The sequence below is a fragment of the Scyliorhinus canicula genome, chromosome 3 (assembly GCF_902713615.1).
Source record: "Scyliorhinus canicula chromosome 3, sScyCan1.1, whole genome shotgun sequence".
NCBI lineage: Eukaryota > Metazoa > Chordata > Chondrichthyes > Carcharhiniformes > Scyliorhinidae > Scyliorhinus > Scyliorhinus canicula.
The window spans coordinates 18,787,583-18,801,323 of record NC_052148.1 but is presented as its reverse complement, the minus strand read 5'-3'; the positions used below and the strand labels follow the sequence as shown (position 1 = coordinate 18,801,323).

General features: G+C 49.6%; 1 protein-coding gene across 5 annotated transcripts in view; it reads left to right on the top strand.

Annotated features, from left to right (window-relative positions):
* Positions 1-13,741, top strand: part of LOC119963843 (transcription factor COE3-like) — a 519,394-nt gene that overhangs the window by 72,233 nt on the left and 433,420 nt on the right. For all 5 annotated transcript variants that reach the window (XM_038793191.1, XM_038793187.1, XM_038793188.1 and 2 more), the window contains exon 6: positions 10,240-10,308. In XM_038793191.1, the coding sequence (XP_038649119.1) occupies positions 10,240-10,308 (69 nt within the window). The remainder of the gene's footprint in view (positions 1-10,239; positions 10,309-13,741) is intronic.

The window sequence follows — 13,741 nt, the reverse complement described above, 5'->3', positions numbered from 1 at the left end:
GTAAGGATTATTTAATCTGACATGAGCAATTCGCTTGAGGCAGGTCATCCGGGCGCAGGGGCGGTGGATGCTCAACTCTGCACGCAGGCCAACCTCGCTGTCAGTGATTGCACTCTCCTCGGTCAACCCTATGATCTCCAGGGCCCATCTCTCATAGTGGGTGAGGTCTCAGATGTCTGGAACTCCGTCGCCATTCTGGGTCCTTTCCTGACTATTATGGGTTGACTTCTCCTGCGGGGGCAGAGCGGGACATTGTGAGCTGTGAGCTTGGCACACCGGGAGGGGGGTTCTATGGCAGGTGGCATGTGTGGGCACCACACCTAGACATGAAGGGGTTGTGCTGGTGGATGCCGGGGTGAGCTGGGGCATGGGATTGGTGATCAGGTGTGGGGAGGGTGTAATTCGTGAGGGTATTATTGTTGGCATTCAATGCCATTAAATATCGGCCGTGGTCTCGCCGGACGGCCATCGGGAAACACCCAGGAATTCGCGCCCGATATGACACTTTGAAGCTTTCCCATTAAATCCTGCCCGAAGAAAGTGTTTCTTACACAGCGAGTTGTTGTGATATGGAATGTGCTGCCTGAAAGTGTGGTGGAAGCAGATTCAGTGGTAACTTTCAAAATAGAACTGGATAAATGCTTGAAAAGGAAAAAAGCGTGATCTGAGGAAAGATTTGGGGAAGGGGTGGGGAGAGTGGGACTAAGTGGGTGGCTCTTTAAAAGAGCCAACACTGGCAGCATAGGCTGAATGGCCTCCTGTGTGAGATGATTAATGGAGGGATAAAGAGATTGACGGAGAGATAAACTATTTTGATAGCATTGATAATTAGCTGCATGTAGATGTACACTGAATGGAGAAACAGCAGGTGTTCAACAGGTCGAAGTGCATTCAGGCCACAAGCAATCTGTGGAGTAAATTAATGGATAGTTACAGTAACTGGACGAGAAGAGATGCAGAGAGTGGAGAGTTGTTCCAGCAAACAGATGGGCAGCGACTGTAAGTACGTTGATTGACATCAGTACATCTGGGGAAGATGGGTTGAAATTAGCATCCGTCGTAACGATGATGTCATCTGTTCCAGTTATCGGAGCTTATAGCTGGGGACAAACCTTTCTGACTGAACGGAGCAATATTACAACCTCACAATCAGCATTAGTAGAATCTAATTCAACCACAAGCTGTAGTAATCTCATGGCCGGGCAAAGGCCGATCCTTCGCTCTACTGTTACTATCTAGCCAAGGGACCGATGTGATGTGCAGGAAGGCACGTCAGGAGCAATGCAAAAGGCAAGGTTGGAGCATTCGCAGACTGAATGATCCATCTCAGCCTCCTCCTGAGTTCCCCAGCATCACAGATTCCCTCGTTCTCAGCCAATTTGATTCACCTCACATGATGTCACATCACATCAGGAAACCGCTGATATACGTCACATCAGGAAACTGCTGATATAACAAATGTAATGACGCCTGCCAGTATCCTGACTGAAGACATGCTCCAAAATGCACCACCCTTAACCAAGCTGTTCCAGTGCTCTTTCCACAAAAAGGGAGGACAAATATAACGCTGACCAATTACTGCCCCATCAGACCACTCTCAAACACTGGCAAAATGATGGAAGGTGTTGTTGACTGTGCTATCAAGCAGCGCCTGCCCATTGTGGCTCAGTTTGGGTTCTGCCCGGGCATGCTACCTTCAATATCCACTCCCTTCACCACCAACGAACAGTGGCAGCCATGTGTATCATCTCCAAGATGCATTGCGGCAACTCGCCAAGGCTCCTTCGACAGCACCTTCCTAACCCACGACCTGTGCTACCTAGAAGGACAAGGGTAACAGATACATTCAAACACCACCACTTGTAAATACCCCCTGCATCCCAAGCCACACGCTATCCTGACTCAGAAACATATTGATGTTCCTTCACTGTCGCTGGGTCAAAATCTTGGGACTCCCTAACTGCATGCGGGTAGGTACCTATACCATATGGACTGCAGCGATTGAAGAAGCCAGTTTATCATCACCTTCTCAAGAGTAAATAGGGATTGACAATAAATGCAAATCTTGCCACATCCCCTGAACCAGAAGAAAAGACCCTAAAACCTACAGAATGAATGGGTTAGAGTGTCAGAGTCAACAATGTTGGATCAGATGTTGAGCAACTTGCAATTAGACAGCTATTTTCACAAGCTCCACGATTTCCCATTGTGCTTTACAATTAGTGAGTTACTCACTGATGTAATGTAGGAAATACAGCAGCCTACTTGTGCACAGCAAGCTCCCACAAACAGCATTGCACTAATAAGCAGGGGGTTTCTCTGTCTCTTTGTTAGAAGTTGGTTGAGGGTGAAATAGTGAAAGGAACATCACGGAACATTCCCTTGCTCCTCTTCAAGATAGGATCGTTAACATCTCCCGCATCTCACCTGAGAAACAGCACCTCCCAGTAGTGCAGCACTCCTTCAGTACTGCACGGCGAGCGTCAGCCGAGATCTCAGCCATGACTCTCTGATTTCCGGAGGGGCGGGCAGTACCGAGGAGTGGCGTGAACCACTCCGGCGTCGGGCCGCCCGGAAGGTGCGGAATCCTCTGCACCTTCAGGGGCTAGTCCGGTGCCAGCGGGGTTGGCACCGCGCCAACTGGCACCGAAGGGCCTCTGTCGGCCGATGCGAGTTGGCGCATGGGCAGGAGCGACAACGTGTTCTGGCGTGATCCCAGTGCATGTGCAGGGGGGGTTCTTCTCCGCGCCGGCCATGGCGGACCGTTACAGCGGCCAGCGCGGAGGTCAAGAGTGCCCCCACGGCACAGGCCCGCCCAAATATCGGTGGGCCCTGATCGCGGGCCAGGCCACCCTGCCTCCCCCCCCCCCCCCCCCCCCGGGGGCCAGATTCCCCCGCACCCCCCCCCCCCCCCCCCCCCCCCCCCCCCCGAGGACTCCGCAGGCCGCCCGCAGAGCCAGGTCCCGCCGATAAGGACCTTGTTTAATGTATACCAGCGGGACTGGTCCAAAACGGGTGGCCACTCGGCCCATCGCAGAGCGGAGAATCGCCGGGGGGGGCACTGCACCTGGCCGGAGGCGAAGCGATTCCTGCCCCCGCCGTAAAACCATCGCCGGAGAATCCGGCAGCCGGTGCCGGGGCAGCGGGGCGGAATTCACGCCACCCCACGGCGATTCTCTGGCCCGGCGGGGGGGGGGGGGGGGGGGGGGGGGGGGTCGAAGAATCCTGCCCCTCATGATCAAGGATCTGCTGGAGTGTGACGTGGAACCCGTGACCTTGTGACCTTGTGACCAACCGTGCCATGACAGCAAGATCAGCATATCGATAAGCGAATGAGAAAGTGGAAAGGTGTGTGGAAAAAGGGAAAGATATGAAAGAAAAATTTCCCAGAGAAAGGGAACCTGATCCTCGTGTTTAAACTGAGGGAAAAACACTAGCAGAAGGTAGTTGAAGGACAGAGATTTGACTCTTGTTTATGTACTGCTGAATCTACATTGGAAGAGCGGGTCCGCAGTTTCTCAGCGTATCACACCTCTTATTCTGGGACGTGCGAGTCATCTGCAGCACATTCCCAAAAGATTTAAACAGGTACACAGTAAAAATAGAACATTCCCACAGGAATTGCACCTTTTGTATCACACTTTCCTCAGTACTGGCACTAACTGAGATTCTGAATCAAGGCACAATAAAAGCACATCCTAAACACCAGCAGTTTCATTAAATCACCACCATTGAAGGATAGCCTGGTAAGAGCTGGGTATATTTAGGAGTGGGGTTAGCTGTGTGGGCAATTCCCGTACCAGCCTCCCCGGACAGGCGCCGGAATGTGGCGACTAGGGGCTTTTCACAGTAACTTCATTGAAGCCTACTCGTGACAATAAGCGATTTTCATTTCATTTCATTTCAATGATTTATAACTGGAATAATACCCAGGAGTGAATTACAGGCTGGAATTTAATTGAGGAGTTCAGATGGTATATATAGAATAACTGATACCCAGGAGTGAGTCATTGGGTTAAATTAACCGCCACCCATGGTCGGTAGCAGGGTTCCTGATGCGGTGGAGAATTGGGCGTCCGTGAAAAATCAGGATTAGCCTATCGCAATGCTCCTCCTCCCCAGCCCAACCCGCTGGTGGCGAGATCGGAGTTCACACCAGCGGGAGAATGTAAATGGATGCAAAGGGTTCCCATTTACATTTACAAATGACCCATTTACATCTACATAGCGGGCGGGGAGCCAGATTCTCCGGGCCTGCTTGATTCTCAATGTGAACCTGGGTCGGGGATCACGTTGGCGCGAATTACAACAGGCCTCGCCAAACGTGAGTCTGACATGGTGGTCCCCACTGTGGGCCAAGGGGGTAACTCCTTAGGGGAGCTGCCCCAAAGTCCATCCAAGGCCCTACCTCTCCCCCCACAATGTACCCATGTCCACCCGTCCTCTACCAGTCCCCCCCACTGCCCCTCACCCCAGCAAACCCCTAAAATGGGAGACTAACCAGGGACTCCCTAACTAAGGAAACCTTCTCCAGGGGCCCCCTAACTAAAGGGACCACCCACAGGGCCCCCTAACTAAAGAAATCCCCACCTGGGCCCCCTAAGAAGAAGGACCCCCCCCCCCCCCCCCCCCCGCCCCCCCCGCCCCAAGGGACCCCCAGAAAATAGATTACCGGCTGGAAGCTAGCGAGCAATCCAGACAGGAGCAGCAGAACAAATTACAGCTGTAACATTTACCTGAAAGAACCACATGGCCATTCCTGAAAAACAAACTTATATGAACTGTGTTTAAACCACTCAGATCCATTATCCACAAGCCATTCATTCATTTCTGGCAGTGTGCAATGATTCAGAGCTTCCAGAAACCAGCTGTTAGCTTGACTTCATTCATCTTCTTCATTGATGAGTAAGCCTGTGCTGAAACCACAATGTTTACACCATCAACCACCTCAAAGAGAGTTAAGTGCATTCCAATCAGGCCCCTTCACACTTGAGTGATTTAGAAGTGCTGAGCTGGAAATTGACAGCACTTAACTCTCTTTGATTGGCAACAGGCAATACTTCGACCTGTGCTTGGAAGAGCTGTCGACCAATCAGATCGGCCAACAAATCTTCAGCCCATCCAGACTAAGAGGTGCTGCAGCACGATACTGTGGCTAAGTTCAGGGGCTGATGTGAACCTAAGTGCCAGGGGTCCCGGGGAGAGTAAGGTAGGGAGGTTGCTATGGGGGAGGGGTGTAATTAGGTTATCGGAGGATATGAGGAGAGAGGCTCTGAGATATCCAGTCCGTGAGGGGAGGGCGGCGAGTCAGAAGGGGACTTCCGATTGAGGTGCCCTGCTGCACCCCCCCCCCGCCCCTCTCCCCCCCCCCCCTCCCCCCCCCCCCCCCCCCCCCCCCCCCCCCCTCCCCCCCCCACCCCCCCATCCCACCTTCCTGCCTGAGATCGAGAATGTTAAGTTTATTTATTTGCCACCTTCAATTATCTGGAGTCCGCCAACCTGAAAATTGAGACTGGACTGATAAGTCCCTTAAATGGCCATTAATCAACTACTTAAGGGCCTTAATCGAGGCAAGGGTGGATTTCCTATCTGAGATGCTGCCCATCCCACCGGAAAATCACGGCCAGGTGGAGGAGGCAGGATCCTTCCATCCCTCAAAACTCACATGGGGTGGTTGGGGGGGGGGGGTGCACAAAATTCAGGCCATAGAGTTACTGATACCCAACATTATGTAATGGGCTGGAATCTAACTGAGGCAGTCCAGCTTGCAGCTTCAAGCTTGTCTCTAGACAGAGGAATGTGTTAACCCCGAGAGCTGAAGATGGAACTTCGACACAGGCAGATAGCGGTACAAATGGAAATGACTTGAAACTTGTCCGAAGGTCTGCAATCTGTCAGAGACATCATAAAATATCCAGTAAAAATAGAAAATGCTGGACCTGCTCAGCAGGTCTGCCAGTTGGAAGTGGAGAGCAAACCAGCGTTCATGCTTCAGGTCTGTGCCCTTTCAACACAATGCCAAATATTTGTGTCAAGTGGACAGAGACACCTGCTGTCAACACAAAAACACCTGAATTGTGGTGTTCACTTTCACAGACGTCAACTCAGCCAAGCTCCATTGCTTACACTCTAACGTGTTCTAAATCCTGTGCATCCATCATCTCCATATGAAGGTACAGAATTGGAGCAGAAATATGCCATTCGGCCCCTCAAGCCTGCTGCGCCATTCAGTGAGATCATGGCTGATCTGTTTGTGGTGTGCGTACCACATTCCTGCCCACCCAAGATAACGTTTGAATTTCTTGGTTAACAAGAATCTGTCTATCTCCCCTTAAAAAATATTCAGTGTCCCCCACCTGCACTGCCTTCTGGTACAGGGAGTCACACAACCCTCTGTGCTCACTGACCTACACTGCTTCCTCATCATCCGAACATATGAACGTACAAACTAAGAGCGGGAGTAGGCCACCCGCTCCCTCAGGACTGCTCCGCCATTCAATAAGATCATGACTAGTCTGATTGTAACTTCAACCCCACATTCCTGCCAACCCCTGATAACCTTTCACCCCCTTGTTAATCAAGAACCTATCCCGCTCTGTTTTATAAATATTCAAAGACACTGGGCGCGATTCTCCCAGCCCCGCGCCGGGCCGGAGAATAGCCGTGCTGCGCCACGCAACCCCGACGCCGGCGCGTGATTCTCCAAGGTGCGGAGAATCGGCGGCATTTGCGCTGGCACGTTTGGCGCAGCGCCGGTCGCTGGTCGCTGACGAGAATCACTTGTGCCCGCGCACGTTTCGCGCCGTTGTGAAACGCGACGGCATTCACGGCGGTGCGGACACTCTGTCCCACGATCGGAGAATCACGCCCACTGCTTCCAATGCCTTTTGAGGAAGGGGGTAGTGGGGTACTGCAGGCCTCAACGCTGGGACTCCAGCTATTCACAATATATATTGTGAGTGAGTGGGCAAATGAATAGCAGATGCAGTATAATTTGGAGAAATGTGAGTTATCCACATTGGTAGCAAAAAATGGCAAGGCAGACTATTATCTCAATGGCCATAAATTAGGAGAGGGGAACATGCAACAAGACCTGGGTGTCCTCGTATACCAGTCGCTGAAGGTAAGCATGTAGGTACAGCAGGCAGTAAAGAAGGCTGAAGGTATGTTGGCCTTCATAGCGAGAGGATTCGAGTACAGGAGCAGGGATGTGTTGCTGCAATTATACAGGGCCTTGTTGAGGCCACACTGGGACATTGTGTGCAGTTTTAGTCTCCTTACCTGAGGAAGGACGTTCTAGCTATAGAGGGAGTGCAGTGAACGTTTACCAGACTGATTCCTGGGATGGGTGGGACAGACATAGGCGGAGAGATTGAGGCAGTTAGGATTATATTCACTGGAGTTCAGAAGAATGAGGGGGGAATCTCATAGAAATGTATAAAATTCTAACAGGACTGGACAGGGTAGATGCAGGAAAGATATTCCCAATGGTGGGTGTGTCCAGAACCAGGGGGCACAGACTGAGGATATGTGCTGCGCCATTAAAGACAGAGATGAGGAGAAATTTCTTCACTCAGAGAGTGATGAGCCTGTGGAATTTATTACACAGGAAGTAGTTGAGGCCAAAACATTGTGGGCGGGATTCTCTGTTTGCCCAAATCGCTAAATGCACCGATTCTCCACACCTCGGAGAATCGCGTGCCGGCGTCGGGGTGTCATGGCGCGGTTGCGGTGCGGGGCTCGGAGAATCGTCCCCGTGATTTCAACGTGTGTCAGTGCAGCATTCACCTGGGGCATGAGATTATAAGTCCATTGACATTGCCACCATCTCCCCTAAATGGTGAGGCCTCTCTTTGAGTGTGGGTTTGTGGCAAAGCAGCATTAAAGACAGTGGCAGGATTTCTGAGCTTTCTTGATGGTGGACCCTCCTTTATAAAGGAACTCTGCTTGTAAGGTTTTGGCCAAGGGTGATATCATGACCGGTACACGCATGGAGGGCCGAAGGGCCTGTTGCTGTGCTGAATTGTTCTTTGTTGAGACCCCACGAACCGAGCCGAAAGGTGGCGGCTTTGCCCATGGGGAGTGTACACTTATCCCCTTGCTCACTCAAACAACTGGGGGGTGGGGGGGGGGGGGGGGTGCTTGAACCAACAGTGTCCATGTCTCATTTTGCATCCAGATGACCATCTTGAGGCAGTGGTCCAGTTTGATAAACTGGAAAATAGAACATACAGTGCAGAAGGAGGCTATTCGGCCCATCGAGTCTGACCGACCCATTTAAGCCCTCACTTCCTCCTTATCCCCGTAACCCAATAACCCCTCCTAATCTTTTTGGACACTAAGGGCAATTTAGCATGGCCAATCCCCCCAACCTGTCTGTCTTTAGACTGTTGGAGGAAACCGGAGCACCCGGAGGAAACCCATGCAGACGGGGAGAACATGCAGACTCCGCACAGTGTCCCAGCGGGGAATCAAACCTGGGAGTCTGACCCTGGCACAGTGCTAGCCACGTGTGCTACCGTTGTGCACACGATATGAGCAACTCTTAAGAGTATGGTCATGAGATTCAATCATCATGACCTTAGAGAATTGCAACGCACTTCCGTTCCTTCATTGTTGTGATGCAGGAACTTCAGATTGCCTATGATGCTGAATGTAATTCTCCAAATGGCCTATTATTGGCTATCTAAATGGGTACCAACTGTATTATTTTCTGTGTGCCCCATCTTAGCTATTACCCTTCATATCTCCCAGACAACTTAAACATTCTATCCTCAACTGTCTTTGAGAATGAAGGTGAGATCCCCATCTTACCTCTATGGTGGCTGCAAGAGATGCATGAGTTCAAAGAAGAGCAAAGCACTTATCCCCAGAATCCTAGCCCTTAACATCGCAAAAGAAAATGATTATCAGTCCAAAGATCATAGAATTTACAGTGCAGAAGGAGGCCATTTGGCCCATCGACTCTGCACCGGCCCTAGGAAAGAGCACCGCATTTAAGCCCACACTTCCAACCTATCCCCGTAACCCAGTAACCCCACCTATCCTTTTTGGACACTAAGGGCAATTTATCATGTTCAATCCACCTAATGCACATCTTTGGTCTGTGGGAGGAAACCAGAGCACCCTGAGGAAACCCACGCAGACAGGGGGAGAAAGGAAACCCACGCAGACACGGGGAGAATTGGCCATGCTAAATTACCCCATAGTGTCCAAAGGTTAGGTGGGGTTACTGATTATGGGGATAAGTTGGAGGTGTGGGCTTGGGTAGGGTGCTCTTTCAAGGCTGGTGTAGATTCGACGGGCCGAATGGCCTCCTTCTACATTGTATATTCTATTCTATGGTTGTTATCGCAGTGCAGTCTGTGGGAGCTTAATAAATACAATTGGCTGTTACATTTCCTACACTATAACATCACAACTTCATCCAGGATAGAGCACCCTCTTTATTGGTGCCCCATCTAAAATATTGGACATTTACTGCCTTTACAACCAATGAAGCATGGTAGCCATGTGTACCATCTACAAGATGCAGGAACTCATCAAGGCTCCTTCAACAGCACCTTCCAAACCCACCTAAAAGGACAAGGGCAGCAGACACATGGAAACTCCACCACCTGCAGGTCCCCCTCCTTATGGTAGGTGGTAGTGTAGTGGTGTTGTCACTGGACGAGCAATCCAGAGACCCAGAATACTCTGGGGACCTGGGTTCGAATCCCACCACGGCAGGAAATTAAATTCAATAAAACAAAACTTGAATTGTAAGGCGAATGGTGACAATGAAACCATTGCCGATTGCCGTCGAAGCCCATCTGGTTCAATTATGTCCTTTAGGGAAGGAAATCTGCCATCCTGATCTGGTCTGGCCTACATGTGCCTCCAGATCCACGGTAATATGGTTGACTCTTAACTGACCTCTGGAATGGTTGGAACCATTCAGCTCAAGCGGAATTAGGGATGGGCAATAAATACTGGCCCAGCCTGCGATGGCCACATCCCATGAAAGAACAAAAATAGCTACATAACACCCTGGCTTAGAACTCTATCCTCATTCATTCACTGTCACTGGGTGAGAATCCTGGTGCTCCCTTCCTAAGAGTATTGGTGGGTGCAAATGCACCAAAAATAAATATTTTTTGATGTGGTTGATTGAGTGCCATTCATTACCCCATGTGTGTCAACTGTCCCTTTGATAATCTGATGACGCTAACTTACGGCTCATTTCTGTTTCCGTTATAGCCGATGTTGTGATAAGAAGAGCTGCGGAAACCGGAATGAAACACCCTCTGACCCAGTTATCATCGACAGGTAAGGGATGTGCTTTCCCGCTGGGCTCTTGGCTCCCAGCCTGGTGGATTTTGAATGTGTGCGACAGGGGGTTCATCCCAGCCTGGTAACAGGGGCGCAGAGTAATCTGTACTCACTTTGGACTGGAGACTGTTTCTCCGCTGAGTGTTAGCGCTATCTGTTTACCTGGGGAGGAGTGGCTCGTGTTTGAGGTGAATGGGGCTGGTGGGTTGAGGTGCAGAGCGGGTTTACTCCTCCAAGGCCATCAACCCCCCGATCCATGATCTCAGTCCTGTTATGAGTGGAGGAACGAAGGGATAATAAATGGGGCCGACCTGTCGATGGTTAGAAACATCTCGTTGCTTGGGTGCCTTTCGCTGAAGGACTGTTTATTGTGGGATGTCCATATTGCTTCACAAGGGCTTGTTTTGTTTTTATGTGGCAGGATGACCAGTATCTTTGTTGTAAACTTAATGTATCAGTAACAGAACATAAACGTACAAGGCCTCTGCAGCCTACACTTACATGTATTATCTGACCTTCGACCTCCAGGCCAGGGGATCCCGCGATGTACAGAGTGTACTATGTATCTACTGGTGCCTACCCCAAAAATCACCCTATTACCATGGCAACATTCACACGGAGCCCTGCAAATGAAGACTTTAAGACCTTTAAGTTTATACTTACTGTCCAGAATATCTTGTATGAATTTCTTGAAGCCTGTAAGAGGGTGTTCTCAATTGATTAAGTCTTAAGTCGCTCCTTGGAACAGAGAATGTTAATGAGAGGTTTTGATGAGGTGTTCAAAATCAAGGAGGATTTAGTCAGAGTACCTAAAGGGGAAAAAAAACAATCAGTAAGTCAGTGAGTTGTGTTTTGGAATTCACTGCGTGAAGGGAAGGTGGAAGCAGATTCGATAGCAACTTTCTAAAGGGAGTTGGAAAAGGAAGAAAAGTATTTGGAGGCTGTGGTGAAAGAACAGGTGAGGGGTTGGTTGTGGGACTGATTGGGTCGCTCATTCGTGGAGCCAGCACGTGACACGATGGGCCGAATGGTGCTGTCAGAACATCTTGGTTAACTAGTATCAGTAGCTGGTGGTTTTATGCTTGGTAGCAAGAGTGCTGCTTTAAACTTTGAATGTGGCACCCCAGTTATAACCCCATGAGGCTCATGGGGAAACCATTATCAATGTCCCCGTAAGGCTCGTGGAGCGTGAACTTCCCAGGTAGGGGGCTCGTTGGAATCGAGCATAAAAGGTGGGCCTGAGTAGGGACCAGTATGTTGGTTGTCCCAACATTGGCTGTGATTGCAGATAGTTACTGCCGTGGGCAGATTGTTGTTAAAAGTAATAAATCTTTTCCTTCCTACCGCTGGCTTCCTTGGCCACTAAATCCTATTTCCTTGAAAGCACACACCTATATGGCCCTGTGAAGGTCAAAGTTCAAATCTCCCAGGTCTGGGGGTGAAGGGGAATATAAGCCAATACAGAGGAGGACTGCAACAGAAAATATCAATATACTTGCAGAAAGAGAATGTAATTGGCAAATGAGATTCAGTATAGGTTATTACAAGGTTATATGTTAGAGAAGCCACATAATCCTTAGACAGTAAGTGCCCCACTGGGATGGGGCGGCATGGTCACACAGTGGTTAGCACTGCTGCCTCACAGCGCCAGGGACCCAGGCTCAATTCCGGCCTTGGGTGACAGTCTGTGTGAAGTTTCCACATTCTCCCTGTGTCTGCGTGGGTTTCCTCCGGGTGCTCCGGTTTCTTCCCACCCTCCAAAGATGTACAGGCTAGTTTCATTGGCCCTTCAAATTGCCCCTTAGTGAGCATGTTAGGTGGAGGTGCGGGAATAGGGTGGGGGAATAGGCCTGGCTGGGGTGCTCTTTCAGAGGGTCGGTGCAGATCCAATGGCCTGAATGGCCTCCTTCTGCACTGTAGAGATTATAAGAATAATAATCGCTTATTGTCACAAGTAGGCTTCAATGAAGTTACTGTGAAAACCCCTAGTCGCCACATTTCGATGCCTGTTCGGGGAGGCTGGTACGGGAATTCTAAACAAGATTCTAAACAAGGCACAGGAACAAACTGTGTGCATAGACAGACAAATCCTGAAAAGCAACAATGCAAGTTACAAAGACCATCTGAAAAGCAATTCTTTCCTGGAGGAGTAGAAGTGAGAAGCAGAGATGTTGAACTTGTTTAGAACTTCAGTTAGATGGCACTTGGATCACTTTGCACAGTTCCAGTCTCCACATTATAAGATGGATATAGAGGCACTGGAGAAGAAGCAAAGAAAAAAGAGTTACCAGAATGGTACCAGAACTGCAAGGGTGTATCTACCTATCAGGAAAGATAGAATAGGCTGGGGCACTTTTCTCTTGAAAAGAGGAGACTGAGAGGTGGCCTGCGAAAAGGACTTTAAGTTTATGAGAAGCACATGGAGAAGATGCTTCCACTCAGAGATGAGACCAGAACTAAGGGCCATTAACATAAGATGGCCATTAATAAATCAAATAGGGACAAACCTCCTCACACAGAGAATGTGGAACTCATGGAATAGTTGAGACGAGTGGCACAGATGCATTTAAAGGTAAGTTAGCTAAGGATTTGAGAGAGTGTTTTTGGGGTTACCATGAAGGAAGCTGTGAGGAGCAGCGCATCAAGCATGAACACCGTCATGGAGCAGTTGGGTTGAATGGCTTGTGCCTGTATTGTAAATACTTTCGAGCTTTGTATTTGAACTGGTGAAGAAAAATGAAAATAATGGCCCGCAAATTTCTGGGGAAGAGAATCGTGTGTGAACTTTCCCCTCAGCTTTCAAAAGGAAACATTTTTGCTGCAAATCCGAACTGACAACCGGGCACCTGGGACTTTGCTGATTGCTGGAACTAACAGGACATTTGCTTAACCAGTGAGATAGATATATAGATTGTAACAAACTGAGCTACGACTGACACAGAGGATTGGGGAGCTGAGTCCAGGCAGCTAGAAAATTCCTAGCTTCAATTCCAGGGCATTTCCCAGGTGGATCGACAGTCAGCTCCAGCCTCCTCCCTTGCCCCATTCCCTTTCCCTAATCCGAGCAAATTTTTCAAAAAATATTTTTATTCGATTTTGAACATTTTAAATATACAACACAACAAAGTACAACAAAAAACACCAAACACCACTCCCGCCACCGCCATCCTTCAACACCCCAGTAACTCAAAACAAAGCGGCATCCCCCATTCCCACCTACTCATCAATCCCCCCCCCCCCTCCCCTCACCCTTAGCAGCTGATGGTAGCCAACTCTTTAAAGTGAAACATAAACAGACTCCACCCCTGTGGAACCCCTCACACAGCCCCGCCAAAATGAACTTAACCTTCTCCAAGTACAGGGACTCCATCAAGTCCCCCAGCCACACTGAGGCATAGGGCAGAGAGAACTGATCCCCATCGCAACAGGA